Source organism: Camelina sativa, chromosome 6, assembly GCF_030686135.1.
Source record: "Camelina sativa cultivar CO46 ecotype springtype chromosome 6, ASM3068613v1".
In the NCBI taxonomy this organism is placed as follows: domain Eukaryota; kingdom Viridiplantae; phylum Streptophyta; class Magnoliopsida; order Brassicales; family Brassicaceae; genus Camelina; species Camelina sativa.
The window spans coordinates 2,183,771-2,197,733 of NC_141885.1; the positions used below are offsets into that span (position 1 = coordinate 2,183,771).

The following is a 13,963-nucleotide window of genomic DNA, read 5'->3' on the forward strand; positions in this document are numbered from 1 at the left end:
ATTTTGAATTTTATAACAAAAAAAATGATTAAACTCACTCTCTCAACGCTTACACAATCTTAGTTGAGTTCTTAAATATTATGTTTATTCTTGCAAGCACGTACATTAATCTTATTGTTAAGTCACACGGTTATTAATGCTTATTCAACATGTCAGTTTCGTATACCCGTACGTTTGTGACAATACACTTGAAGGACTTATGTTTTCTACATACTTTTTTCACATGCTGATCATAAACATTGTATTCGTTTCGTGCAAGCATGTTAACTTTAATACTTCTGTTTTAAGTTGTTGCCCGACGTGTTTCTTTTTTAAGGTAACATTGGACGAACTAAGAACTAACTAAGCTAAGGAATGTCACTGATTCTGATTGGATAGAAACTAATGCACGTCAGCTTTTGAGGTTCCGTATACAAGATTCTCATTTTGTCCCTCTAAAAAAATAAAACTCTTCCCTTTGATTCTTTTTGTTCCCAAAACACATTTTTTTAATTCCGCCTCTAAGAGAGAGGAAAGACAAGATAATCTCATGGCGATATCGATCTCCGGAGCTGCTCTTACTGGTTTAGGTTCTTCGTTCTTGATCAGCGGAGGCAAGAGAAGCGGCGTCCATAGTGGTTTAGATATGAGAGTTGGCCGCAAGAATTTGATAATTGCACCTCAGCGGAAGAAATCGTGGATCCCGACAGCCGTCAAAGGGGATGGAAACTCAAAGATCGACCCCAAATGGCTCGATGAGGCCTCGTAAGTCGTCTATTTAATTTGTTTGGAGTTACTTTGAGATCGGCTAAGTAAAACCCAAAACTACTATATTTATACGACGTAAACAAATCGTAGACGATGATATCATTTGGTGAATACTGATTTTTCTAATACTATTAAAAGATATATTAGAGTATAAATTTGATATACATTATGATATATATTTTTGTTTTTGAATTATGTAATTGTTTAGAAATAGAGAAAACGATTCATTTTGGAAATTTTTATCCTCTTTATTAGATTTTTTTTTGGGTGTAAATTTATAACACATTAAATATGGTTTCAATGAAATTGAAACACTAATGAGTAATGATACAATTTCCCTTTGACATACGTAACTAAAGAATATGTTAACTCAATATATATTGATATAAATAGATATATACTGATATAGCTAGCTTTATCTAAAAATCTAACCCCATTTTAATCTCATTTGTTAAATTGTCACACACACACACACACACACATACACAAAACAAAAAGACATAAAGCTTCCGAGTACGTGAAGGAGAAGGGAAGCGAAGTGGGACATCTGTCAGCTCAGAAAGGACAAGAGGTTAATGATCACATAGAGAGAGCAAAGTACTATATGGCTGAGAAAGCTAGTGAAGCAATCGACAACGTGGCTGAAATTGCTCAGTTTGCTTCGGATTTTGTGACGGCGAAAGGCAAAGAGACGAAGAAAGAAACTGCTTCTTTATCGGAGAAAGCCAAAGAATTCTTCGTTGAGAAAGCAGGTGAAGCCATAGATATAGCGACGGATGTGAGCAAGAAAACAGCTAAGTACGTTGGAGATAGAGCCAAGGAGGTTAAAGAAGCTATAACGCCTCCAAAACCTTAAGTACGTATACACATTTGATACTGCCCTAAACAATTAAAGAGTAATGTAGCAAGAAAAAAAAAAGTGTACTGTATTATTTATGCGAGATATATATATGTATGTAATAAAACTGTTATAATAAAACGGTTAAAGTTTGAAATTTTGATATTCGGTTTAGTTCTTTTCAATTTATCAATCGGTTTAGGATTCAATTGACTCAAACCATTGGTTGGAGAATTGAACCGGACTCAACGCGATCGGTGGAGTTTATAGAAGCGTCACTAGAGGCGGCGACTCTTGGGATAAATCTATCACAGGATAATTATTATTTTGACTCTTGTTTGAGAATCTGCGAGATTTGCTTCGCCGAGGTTTCTGAGTTGTCAGATCTTTGCTTTTCCGGTGAGGTTTCTTCATCCGTTTGTATATATGATTAGTCAAATCTTAGTTCGCTTTTGTGAAGCTCGGTTCCATTGATTTGGGTTCTATGATTATAGTTTTCTTAACTTAGTTCTTCCTTCCAATTTGGATTTCGATTACTTCAATTTTGAAACTTTTCCATTCCAATTTTGCAAAACCCTAATTTTAAATTGTATAGCAAAAACCCTAAAAATCTGAGTCTGCTTCTTATTTGTCTTGAATTCATACTAACTGTGAAGTTCGTTTTTTTGTTTCTTTGCAGATTTTTTAGGGAGTTTTTTGTTGAAGACTCTGCTCTAACATGGTAAATTTTAATGATATTTAGTAGTATCAGTGTTTTATGATTCGAGTTCATTCTTAGTTAGATCAAAACAGGCTTAGTTTAGAGTTTTCTTTCTGCAGTCTGGAAGGAAAGAAACGGTTTTGGATTTGGCTAAGTTTGTTGATAAGGGTGTGCAAGTTAAGCTTACTGGTGGTAGACAAGGTAAGATGGAGTTCGTATGGGTTATGCAAATATGAGTTTTTTTTTTTTTTTTTTTACTATGTTTCTCTTGAGATTTTGATGGTTGCAAATGTGTTTTCTTTTTCAGTCACTGGAACTCTTAAAGGCTACGATCAATTGCTCAATCTTGTTCTTGATGAAGCAGTAGAATTCGTTAGAGGTATGTATCTCTTATCTTGTCATATCTTATTTTAACTGTTCTTCACAGCTACATCTGCTGCATCAATCTTGTTAGGCTGTTATTTTGCTTTCTTTATTTATGATCATTGCATAGCATGAAATGAGTTAGTTTACGTCATCTGGATCCATGTGTATCTATTGCTACAATATCTCTAGTGGAACCTGCCAATAAATACGAGAACCTCTGTATCTCATTTGATTCCATTACTCTGCTGCGTACAAATATCTCCATGATGCAATTGGTAGAAACATAAATTTTGATTAGATAGGTGTGAACTGGAAGAGAGGTTGTTTGATTGCTTAATCTTGTTATGCTGTTATATGAATGGGATAATATCATTCTCTTACCTATGTTGAACTTAGGGATGAGATCAGATTTTTCATTGATTCTATATTTTGACCCTTGTCTTATGTTTGTGAAAGACCACGATGATCCTTTGAAGACTACTGACCAGACAAGACGCCTTGGTTTAATTGTATGACTCCTTTACCTTCTTTTTCAGTTCTATAAGTGTAATTCCTATATAATGCAGTCACTACCTTTGTTTCTACTGGTTACATTCTGGTATCTTGTTGCTTGCAATAGAGTTTCATAGTTTAGATTCTGAATCACCATGGTATGTTTTTTTGTCTGGTTTATTAGGTTTGCCGTGGAACAGCGGTCATGCTTGTCTCACCAACCGATGGCACTGAAGAAATCGCTAACCCATTTGGTCAACCAGAAGCTGTCTAAATAGTTTCTTCCCAAACATTATGTCTCTCTATTAGTTTAACTTGGCCATTTAGAGAGAGAGTATTTTGTATCTGACTATCTGGTGTGATGTTGGAAACATATATGTTCGTTCAATTTAAACTATTTGGAACATCGTAGATACTTCTTCTCGTCTCTGTTTTACCAAACTTGAATTTAGTACCTTTGTTAAAATCTCATTTCAGTCTTCTGACATCATCCCGCGGTATAAATTCGGTTTACCAAAATTCCAAAACCAGATTCGAAGTAAACCGGAAAATCAAATGTCCAAGTTTGTATTGAGGCTCCCGGAGTTGCTTGGATACTTTATGGTGGAGACAATGAAGTCAGTAACGGCAAAACTCAAACTTTTTGGGCCAGTCCTCACTTTACGTTGCTCTTACAGCTCCACCACCGATCAAGCTCTTCTTCTTAACGAATTTACCAGACTCTGTTACCAGAGAGACCTTCCCAGAGCTCTAAAAGTAATGGATTCGTTACAAAGTCATGGTCTTTGGGCAGACTCTGCAGCTTATTCTGAACTTATCAAGTGTTGTTTATCTCATAGAGCTGTTTATGAAGGGAATCTTATTTGTCGTCATTTATACCGCAACGGTCATCAACCAATGATGTTTCTGGTAAATGTTCTGATCAACATGTATGTAAAATTCAATCTTTTGAATGATGCTCACCAACTGTTCGATCAAATGCCTCAAAGAAATGTTATTTCTTGGACTACAATGATCTCTGCTTATTCTAAGTGTAAGCTTCATCAAAAGGCTTTAGAGCTTTTGGTTTTGATGTTGAGAGATGGTGTCAGGCCTAATGTGTATACTTATTCTTCTGTGTTGAGAGCTTGCAACGGGATGTCTGATGTAAGAATGCTTCATTGTGGGATAATCAAGGAGGGATTGGAGTCTGATGTTTACGTTAGGAGCGCTTTGATTGATGTGTTTGCTAAACTAGGTGAGCCCGAGGATGCTCTTTCGGTTTTCGATGAAATGGTTACTGGTGATGCCATTGTTTGGAATTCGATCATTGGTGGGTTTGCTCAGAATAGTAAAAGCGATGTAGCTTTGGAACTTTTTAAGAGGATGAAGAGAGCTGGTTTCATTGCGGAGCAGGCTACATTGACTAGTGTATTGAGGGCTTGTACTGGTTTGGCTCTTTTAGAGCTTGGCATGCAAGCTCATGTTCATATTGTGAAATATGACCAAGACTTGATACTTAACAACGCACTCGTGGACATGTATTGCAAATGTGGGAGCTTGGAGGATGCTCGCCGTGTGTTCAGCCAGATGAAGGAGAGAGATGTGATTGCTTGGAGCACTATGATTTCAGGGTTGGCGCAGAATGGTTATAGCCAGGAGGCATTGAAGTTGTTTGAATCCATGAAATCTTCTGGGACAAAGCCAAACTATGTTACGATTGTCGGAGTTCTCTTTGCTTGCAGCCACGCGGGACTTCTTGAAGATGGTTGGTATTACTTCAGATCAATGAAGAAACTTTATGGGATTGATCCAGTGAGGGAACATTACGGCTGCATGATTGATCTGTTAGGAAAAGCTGGAAAGCTTGACGATGCAGTGAAGCTGTTAAATGAAATGGAGTGTGAGCCAGATGCTGTGACATGGAGGACTCTACTTGGTGCTTGTAGGGTTCAAGGAAACATGGTGCTAGCTGAATATGCAGCTAAAAAGGTCATAGAACTCGATCCCGAGGATGCAGGAACTTACACAGTGCTGTCTAACATATATGCGAACTCTCAGAAATGGGACAGTGTTGAAGAGATCCGGACACGCATGAGAGACAGTGGAATCAAGAAAGAACCTGGATGTAGCTGGATCGAAGTAAACAAAAAGATTCATGCTTTTATCATTGGAGATGATTCTCACCCACAGATAATTCAAGTCAAGAGGGAGCTGAATCAATTGATCCATATACTCATTGGTATTGGTTATGTTTCTGAAACAAACTTTGTGCTACAAGATCTTGAAGGAGAACAGATGGAAGATTCTCTTAGACATCACAGTGAGAAGCTGGCTTTAGTCTTTGGCTTGATGACATTACCTAGTGAAAAAGTTATTAGGATCAGAAAGAATCTGAGGATATGTGGGGACTGTCATGTGTTCTGCAAGCTCGTTTCAAAGCTTGAAAACCGCAGTATCGTTATAAGAGATCCGATCCGTTACCATCATTTCCAGGATGGCAAGTGTTCTTGTGGTGACTACTGGTAAAACAATCATGTGGTTTGCTCTGTGAGTTTTCTTAATCGAATTTTAGATCAGTGAACTATGTTTTGCTTTGTGAAGCTTATTGATATGCCAAATTTTTTTTGTTAGGATTCTGTAACATTTTACTTTTGCAATATTGAAGATTGGAGACTCAAAAGACTAATTTGTGAAAAAAGAAAAATACTTATTTTCAATTATTGTGCTATAGTTGAGTTAATGGGAAGACACTACTGCACATGGATATGGATCATGCAATATAATTTATGCTTAATCTCTCTTTATTATTTTATTAAATTAAAAGCATTATAATAATCAAAAGTGTTCAAAGCTGAATTTTGCATCATGGAGACAAGATCTTTATAATGTCCAAAGTGGTTTAATCTCATTATATATTATGATTCACTATTACTCATGTGGACTTAAAAGTGCCATCGTAGTCGCTTTATTCATTCGATTACACACCTAATGGACTTCATAATTAAATTGGTATTGTTTTTGCAGACTTTTTAATTAAATATTTGAGTTAATTTTTTGTGTTCATTGTTTAATTCTTCAATTTATCTGTTAATAAGATAATATTTGATTTAGTTGTCAAAAAAAAAGATAATATTTGATTTATCAATGTATTATCTTTTAATGAACCTAAATTTTTTTTTTTATGTGAATTAAGTTATACTTAAAAGTATATGTTAAGTGAAAATTTATTTTATTTTAAAGTATTTTGGTAAGGTATTTTGTTAAATGCAAAGGTTAAAATACTAGCTATTTTTAACTTTATATTAATATGGGCTTTTAAGTTATAAGGCCCAATTTCGTACGTCCAATTCATAACTAGATGTTATTAAAAACCACGTCGGCATTCTCATCCGTTGCCACGTACCAGTCCCAGATCGGACGATCAAGGATTCAATAAGAATCTATAATCGAACGGTTCTCTTGACCTGTTCTAGACACTTCCAAAGATGGGGACGATGATGAATGTTTATTTTTATAGCTTTTTAACTATTTTACCTGTCAATTTATGACTCTATTTACTTCGTTATATTTTTCCTTTAATGTTACAAGTTTTAATGTGTTTATTTTAGAATGAGATATTTTAAATTTTCAACTCTTTATTGGTGAGATCGCACGTCTTTTCGGTAGTGATTCATAAAAAAAAAATATCAAGGGAACATCATGTATTATATAAATTAAGATATTTCTCATTATTTTGTACCCTTGAAGTATGTGTAATAATTATATTCCAAGTAATGTTTATTTATTTTCTAAAACAACAAAAAATATAATAGAGTGAGAAACTGTTGCTCATAAAGTATAATAAAAATTGAAGAAAATTTCCATAAACATATGAATTTGGAGAGAGTATTTTTTCACCTAAGTTTTCGATATAAAAAGAGAGGAAAAAGAAAAAATAAGTAAACTAAAGTAATAAAAAATAAGACTAAAAAATGAGTTTTATAAAAATCTTGCCAACAAACATAAAATATATAAAAAGAAGAGGTAAAGTGTAAATTAATAGAAGTTTTAAAATAGATATATTTGCTTCTCATGATATATCTATTATATATATAAAAAAAGTAAAAACTACGACAACAACCAAAATCATAACTAGTGGCAACAAAAATAAAGGAAAGAAAACAAACTTAAACAGGGTTATACAAAATGTTTTTTTTTTTTTTTTTCAGTTGTAATAAGAATAAAATTTAAAATAATACGATGACGTGTCATAAATCGTAAGGATAGAAATTAATAATTTTATCCAAAAAAAAAAAATTACTCTAAACCATGGTTAAGAGATTTAACCAGAGGAGAGAGAGAGACTCTCAGATCAGAGTGAGTTAAAAAGCGTTCCTTTGAGTTCGAGAGGCGAATCAACGAAGGAGACAACAGACACTCTGAGAAAGAGGCGGCTAGGGATCCGACTCACTGCTTCCTTCAGTCACTTTCTTTTTCCCTTTTGATTCCTTGCCTCCATTGAACCCTCTTCTTCTTTTAGATTCTCCTCTCTTCCATGTGCGTTTTTTTGAAGACGACGACGATGATGCTGATGTCTTTGAATTGAATCCGTACGAATTGTTTCGCCTGCGTTTTGATTTTTTTTTTTTTTTTTTGGTATCAGATCTTGCCCTTTTTTTCCGGTGAGTTTTTGCTTTTCTTGAAAAAAAGCTCATTGATTTGATTTGTTCAAGATCTTAAATTGGTGGATAAGATTAGTGATGTTGAGGATGATTAGGTATATTGATAGATCTGCCTAGATTAGTGATGTTGTGTGTTCTTGTTTGTTTTTTTTTGCAGATTTCTACAACCATGGCTTACCTGATGTAGTGATTTTGGATCAAATTCATTCTCAAAGCTGGCTCCTTTACTCTGTTTATTATATAGAAGAAGCTCTGTTTTTGTGTGGTTCTCTTTCGTTTCATGATCGGTTTAGGTATCTGCTTTATCCGGCTCGTGTTGGTTTCAGGCATAGGCACTGCTCTAGAAGGTTTCTCTTCTTCGGCTACTGCTTCTGCTGTTCACCACCAAAAGAGAAGGCCTTTTTTGGTTTCTTCTTTCGTTTCATGTCGAGGAACTTAGACAGTCCTGTTCAGACTCAAATGGCTGTGGCAGTGTTTAAGACCCCTCTTAGTGGGGCGACTAGTATGGATGGGAAGCAGCATCATAAGCATCAGCATCTACAGAGGCAATCCTCCGGGAGAAGGGTTTTTGTGCAGACTGAAACTGGTTGTGTTTTGGGGATGGAGTTGGATCGTAGTGATAATGTTCATACTGTCAAGAGGAGGCTTCAGATTGCTCTTAATTTCCCTACTGAGGAAAGCTCTTTGACTTATGGAGATATGGTGCTTACGAATGATCTGAGTGCTGTGAGGAATGATTCACCGCTTCTGCTTAAACGTAACTTTATGCATAGAAGCTCTTCTACTCCTTGTCTTTCACCTACTGGGAAGGATCTGCAACAGAAAGATCGAAGTGGTCCGATTGAGATACTGGGACACTCGGATTGCTTTTCCATTGTCAGACATATGGTGAAGGACATTGTTAAGGCGATAAAGATGGGTGTTGAACCGCTTCCTGTTCATAGCGGGCTTGGAGGTGCATACTATTTTAGGAACAAAAGGGGTGAGAGTGTTGCGATTGTAAAGCCGACAGATGAAGAGCCATTTGCACCTAACAATCCTAAAGGCTTTGTTGGGAAAGCCCTTGGGCAACCTGGCTTGAAGTCTTCCGTACGAGTGGGGGAAACCGGGTTTAGAGAAGTTGCAGCTTATCTTCTTGATTATGGCCGCTTTGCTAATGTCCCTCCCACTGCTCTTGTGAAGATAACTCATTCTGTATTCAATGTCAACGATGGGGTGAAGGGGAACAAGCCTCGGGAGAAGAAGCTGGTTAGTAAGATTGCTTCTTTCCAGAAGTTTGTGGCTCATGATTTCGATGCAAGCGATCATGGCACTTCAAGCTTCCCTGTAGCTTCTGTGCACCGCATTGGTATTTTGGACATAAGGATCTTCAACACAGACCGTCATGGTGGGAATCTTTTGGTGAAGAAGCTCGATGGAGACGGAATGTTTGGTCACGTAGAGCTTATTCCAATAGACCATGGCCTATGCTTGCCAGAAACCCTAGAGGATCCTTATTTTGAGTGGATTCATTGGCCACAGGCATCGTTACCTTTCTCTGATGTAGAGCTTGAGTACATACAGAGTCTTGATCCATTGAAGGATTGTGACATGCTTAGAAGAGAACTTCCAATGATTAGAGAGGCGTGTCTTAGGGTTCTTGTTCTCTGTACTATTTTCCTTAAAGAAGCTGCTGCTTATGGTATGTGTCTTGCCGAGATTGGCGAGATGATGACTCGGGAATTCCGACCAGGAGAAGAGGAGCCAAGTGAACTCGAGGTTGTGTGTATTGAAGCCAAGAGATCAGTCATTGAACGAGATGTTTTATCTCCAAGGTCAGATGTAGTAGGAGAAGCAGAGTTTCAGTTTGATCTAGACTGTGATGATTTAGAATCAGTCTACGCTTCCAAGATACAACTAACCGATGACTACTTCACCAAAAACCCCTTTTCAAACGGACGTTCTTCTCTCGGGAAGCTTGAAGAAAGCATCAAGGAAGAAGAAGATGATGAAGAAGAAGAAGAGGACAAAACTGAAAATGCTGTCCCTATGATCATTATGAAAGACAGTTTTTTTAGTTCAGCTGCTTTTCGTGACAAAGCTCCATCTCTTTCAAAGCTTTCCACTTCAATGAAGAACACACATCTTAGCGACACAGCACGGAAACACCCAAAACCCTTAACCAGAGGCAGATCCGAGAACACATCGTCTGGTCACAAAAGCGCAAACGAACAGCTTCCAATGAGTGCAAGCTTCGTGAAAGTAGCCGACATGAAAGAAGACGAGTGGGCTCTGTTCTTGGAGAGGTTCCAAGAGTTACTTGGACCGGCTTTCGCAAAACGCAAAACGGCAACGTTGAGTAAGAGACAGAGACTTGGCACCTCATGCCAGTTTTGAGAAATCATATAATAGAAAGTAAAAAAACTCGAGAGAGAGAAAGTTAAACGAGACACGATCTACAGTATGGAGTATGAAACTGAAGGCTTCTTCTTCAGTTCTATGGTAGTAAAAAAAATAGTTTACTTTTGGAAGGTTTGGCTTATGACAAGCGACAAGGTGATGAAAAAGGGTTTTGCTTGATTTTCTTTTTTTAACTGCTTTGTAAATATTTCTTTTACCTCGTTGTGATCTTCTTTGTTTGTTTTTTTTTCTTTTGCCCCTTTTATCACCTTCTCTTGGTTTTTTTTTCTTCTTTGGTATGTCCTTGTAGCTTGGCCTTGTCTTATAAATAATATTAGTCTTCTTTCACTTTATGTTCTGATCGTCGGTACAATGATCAAGAACCGTCCATAAACCGCATTTCACCATTTTATAGCTTAAGTTTTGAGGCAAACCAATGAGGTTTGATGAGTGTTACAGAGAGAGAGACAAGAGAAAGTGATAAAAGTGTAAGCGTGATGGTCCCAAAGACAGCTGCAAAGAAAGCGAAATGGGGTATCGACCCATTTATCAATTATCCATTATTTATCATCCCATCAGTTAATGTCCAAAGTTGTCAAAAGTTCAAAGAATCATACCAAATTTCGACGCAACAAAACGATGATATTGAAATGGGACCCCATTTGTGGGTGTAGGGGTCATCATTTTTATATCCTTCCTCTCTACAAAGACAACATCAATCTAACGTAATATTCATTTGGTGTCCTTTTTTCTTCTTCTTCTTCTTCTTGTGCAGTACTTTTTATGTGTACTATCAAAGAGGCAACACTATTTACATCGATCATAAAGTTTTGAATGTTTCGATCAATGATATTTTTCTCATATTTGGAACTAGTCACGGATCATTATTTTTAACGTAATTTTTTTACATAATATCTTACTCGAAATATATGTATTACAACTAAAAAAATCAAATTATTACTATATTAGTCATATAAATTTAATTAGAAGAAATTAGTTACTAGATCTGATCAACATGATGAAACCATATAGCCAAAATATGACCAATAAGTTTTGTTTACAATAAAATTCATATGATTGGGTTCCATACTAAGAGCATTTATTTATTTATTAGATGTGAATTACTTCTAAATTACTAGATCTCATTTTTTTTTAAAACATTGTAATTCTCCGTTCGTCTTGCGATTCTATTGTTTTCTCAGTTCACTTATTTTTGTAAATCGTTCACAATTATTGCTTAAGGTTAAGAGGGAGTTAGTCCATGCAAAACCAAAGACATACATATATATATATATATATATATATATATATATATATATATATATATATCGTTTTATTCACTATTTGCCTATCTATCGTTTTACTATTTGTGATTGATATCTTTATATTTATAATTTCGCAGTGACGCTCATATATACAGGCTATGTAAACATATTTTAAATGAGTAAGATTAAAGTTTGTCTTATCAATACAATAAAAAAAATGGACATATCATGATGTCTTTTTTCCGATATGGATATGATTTATGGGCAACTTGGTCATCGTTTGGTGTATGATTTGACATGGTCGTGATAAGCAGACCAACATCATCACTCAGTGAATCTTACAAAAATGCATATCGTGTGATGGTTTCATTTGATTTATTATATGATTATTCGAGTGTATATAGCTGGTTTAGTTTAGTTAATGTATTTGGTTTAGTTTGCTTTGTATTTAAAAGCTTAATCATGTCCATCTTTTTCTTTTACGATTGAATAAAGAGAATATAATTTCCCACATTCTGTTTCATCTCTCTAGTTCTTGTTCTGGGAAAGTTGAAAATGATCTTCATGTTTGTAGCAAAATCATTTATTTTATATCTATTCTATTAAAGCTGAAGTACTCACTATACTCAAATTGAACAATGATTTTTTTGGTAGGTTTTTTATTAAAAATGATTAGAGAATCACTTAATTTAATTTAATTAACCTATAGTTTCAATTTATCTAAATGATCATTATACCCTTGGATCGATCACTAAAAACTAATCGGGTCGGGACGCGGATCCTCTCTGACCCGAAAATAGAAGAAAAAAAATTTGGTGATCTGTTTGTTCTCCAGATTAATAATTTTCGGATCCTATATATTATTTGATTCAAGAATAGTTAAACACACAACCAAACAGAGGTATAATCTCTATAAATAAGGAAACTGGTATCAAAGTATTTAATGGCTTCAGTGATATCAAATATTAACTACTGCCATACTTAATCCCTATAATTATTACGAATATTAATAATAATAAGAAATATTTAATACTTATCAATTGTGACTTTGTTGCTTCCAAAATAATCAATAGACTAAATACGAAATTGTATATATATGTAAACTTATTTGATTTGCTTTTATATTGTGAGATATTTACGGAAACAACAAATCAACTTAATACAATTAAATAAAAACAAATCATCATTTAGTTTAGATTTTTTAACAAAATTATAGTAATTAATTATGATTAGTATATATAGATGGAAAAAATAAAAACCGCAGAAATTATATATATGTAAAGTTGTAAACTAATTTACAGAAAATGTGTATTGTATATCCCTCATCGACTAAATATTTTGGAATATGGTTCATAATCACTATAAATATATGACTAATATGTTTTGAGTACAAATGAGCAGGAAGCTTGATTTATCATGTCTCCAAATTTAACAGTTTAATTTGGTTCTATATTTGAGCATATTTAAACTTTTAAAAAGTAAACATATTATAATATATTTACGTTTATTTTTTAAAATTTAGAGATTATAAATATTTAAATTCTTATAGAATTTTAAATTATTATAAATATTTAAACTCCGTCGAAAGTTTAAAATATTATAATATATTTAAGTCTATACAATATTTAAGTAATATTAATATTTTCACTCTTAAAAATTTTAAAAGTGAAATCACAAACAAATCTGAGATTTTTATTTTGTTAACTTTATCTACTTAGTAAAAAGTCAAACAAATAAAAATTACGATAGTGAGGGAAAACCACAAACAAAGACAACCAATGTTGTTTTTAAAGAAGTTTTCCAAAATCTCCATTAGGAAAAGGAATGGTAATTACTTCCTAAATATTTGGTAAATCATAATTTTTTTTGAATAATATATATACTAATAACTCTATATTTATTCTATTATGGTGTACAGGTTAAATACAATAAATGGTTGAAGCAGTTAAGGAAGGAGTATGATACCTCCATCAGTTTATAAGTCATGTCTAATGTTACTATTTTTAATTTTTTTCTTCTCTTATTGTTTACTTTGGATATTAAACATTCATAAACACAAATTATTATTATTATTGCTACATCAGGGGATTATATATTTTGTAGTTTGTATTTTTGTAATGTGGTTTTTTATTTTCACTTATTTTCTTTGTTTATATATTGTTTATTTGTAAATTTGGGGTTATATAGTGTATTGATTTGTATACAGTAAAACCTCTATAAATTAATAATGTTGGGACCATGAAAATCTATTAATTTATAGAGGTTTTAATTTCTCGATAAATTAATAACTATTAATTTATAGAGAGACTTTCCTAATTTGGTAAAAAAATTGAAAAATAAGATTTAGTCGTTGTAACTAATATTTTTATAAAATCAATTACAAGGAAAATAATAATTATCATGTTTTGAACATAAAACTCAAAACACACTCAATGAAAGGACCAGTAAGGGAACCTTCTTATTTTAAATCTATTAGAGCGATTGGGATAAAGTTTTATGAGGGAGGATTTCGACTTGAGATCCTTTCTGGTGG

The 13,963-nt window shown here is 34.0% G+C and overlaps 4 protein-coding genes across 5 annotated transcripts; all 4 read left to right on the top strand.

Moving 5' to 3' along the window:
* The first annotated feature begins 302 nt into the window (after nt 1-302).
* Nucleotides 303-1,742, top strand: LOC104790143 (protein COLD-REGULATED 15B, chloroplastic). Its single transcript, XM_010515852.3, has 2 exons — nt 303-744; nt 1,246-1,742. Exons 1-2 carry the CDS (start codon nt 530-532, stop codon nt 1,601-1,603), a joined length of 573 nt encoding a protein of 190 aa, XP_010514154.1. The 5' UTR covers nt 303-529; the 3' UTR covers nt 1,604-1,742.
* Nucleotides 1,743-1,753: 11 nt separating this feature from the next.
* Nucleotides 1,754-3,554, top strand: LOC104790145 (sm-like protein LSM7). Its single transcript, XM_087455742.1, has 6 exons — nt 1,754-1,984; nt 2,265-2,306; nt 2,405-2,486; nt 2,593-2,664; nt 3,108-3,160; nt 3,328-3,554. The coding sequence occupies exons 2-6, from the start codon at nt 2,304-2,306 to the stop codon at nt 3,415-3,417; spliced, it is 300 nt and encodes a 99-aa protein (XP_087311868.1). The 5' UTR covers nt 1,754-1,984; nt 2,265-2,303; the 3' UTR covers nt 3,418-3,554.
* A 78-nt stretch (nt 3,555-3,632) lies between these two features.
* Nucleotides 3,633-5,829, top strand: LOC104790146 (pentatricopeptide repeat-containing protein At2g03880, mitochondrial). Its single transcript, XM_010515854.3, has one exon. It carries the CDS (start codon nt 3,699-3,701, stop codon nt 5,649-5,651), a length of 1,953 nt encoding a protein of 650 aa, XP_010514156.2. The 5' UTR covers nt 3,633-3,698; the 3' UTR covers nt 5,652-5,829.
* A 1,453-nt stretch (nt 5,830-7,282) lies between these two features.
* On the top strand, nt 7,283-10,513 carry LOC104790147 (phosphatidylinositol 4-kinase gamma 7). 2 transcript variants are annotated; one of them, XM_019246626.2, is made up of 2 exons: nt 7,283-7,714; nt 7,944-10,513. In XM_019246626.2, exon 2 carries the CDS (start codon nt 8,210-8,212, stop codon nt 10,160-10,162), a length of 1,953 nt encoding a protein of 650 aa, XP_019102171.1. In that variant the 5' UTR covers nt 7,283-7,714; nt 7,944-8,209; the 3' UTR covers nt 10,163-10,513. The 2 variants fall into 2 exon arrangements, with proteins under 2 accessions (XP_019102171.1, XP_087311869.1); XM_087455743.1 differs by having other exon boundaries at nt 7,375-7,786.
* The last annotated feature ends 3,450 nt before the right edge of the window (nt 10,514-13,963 follow it).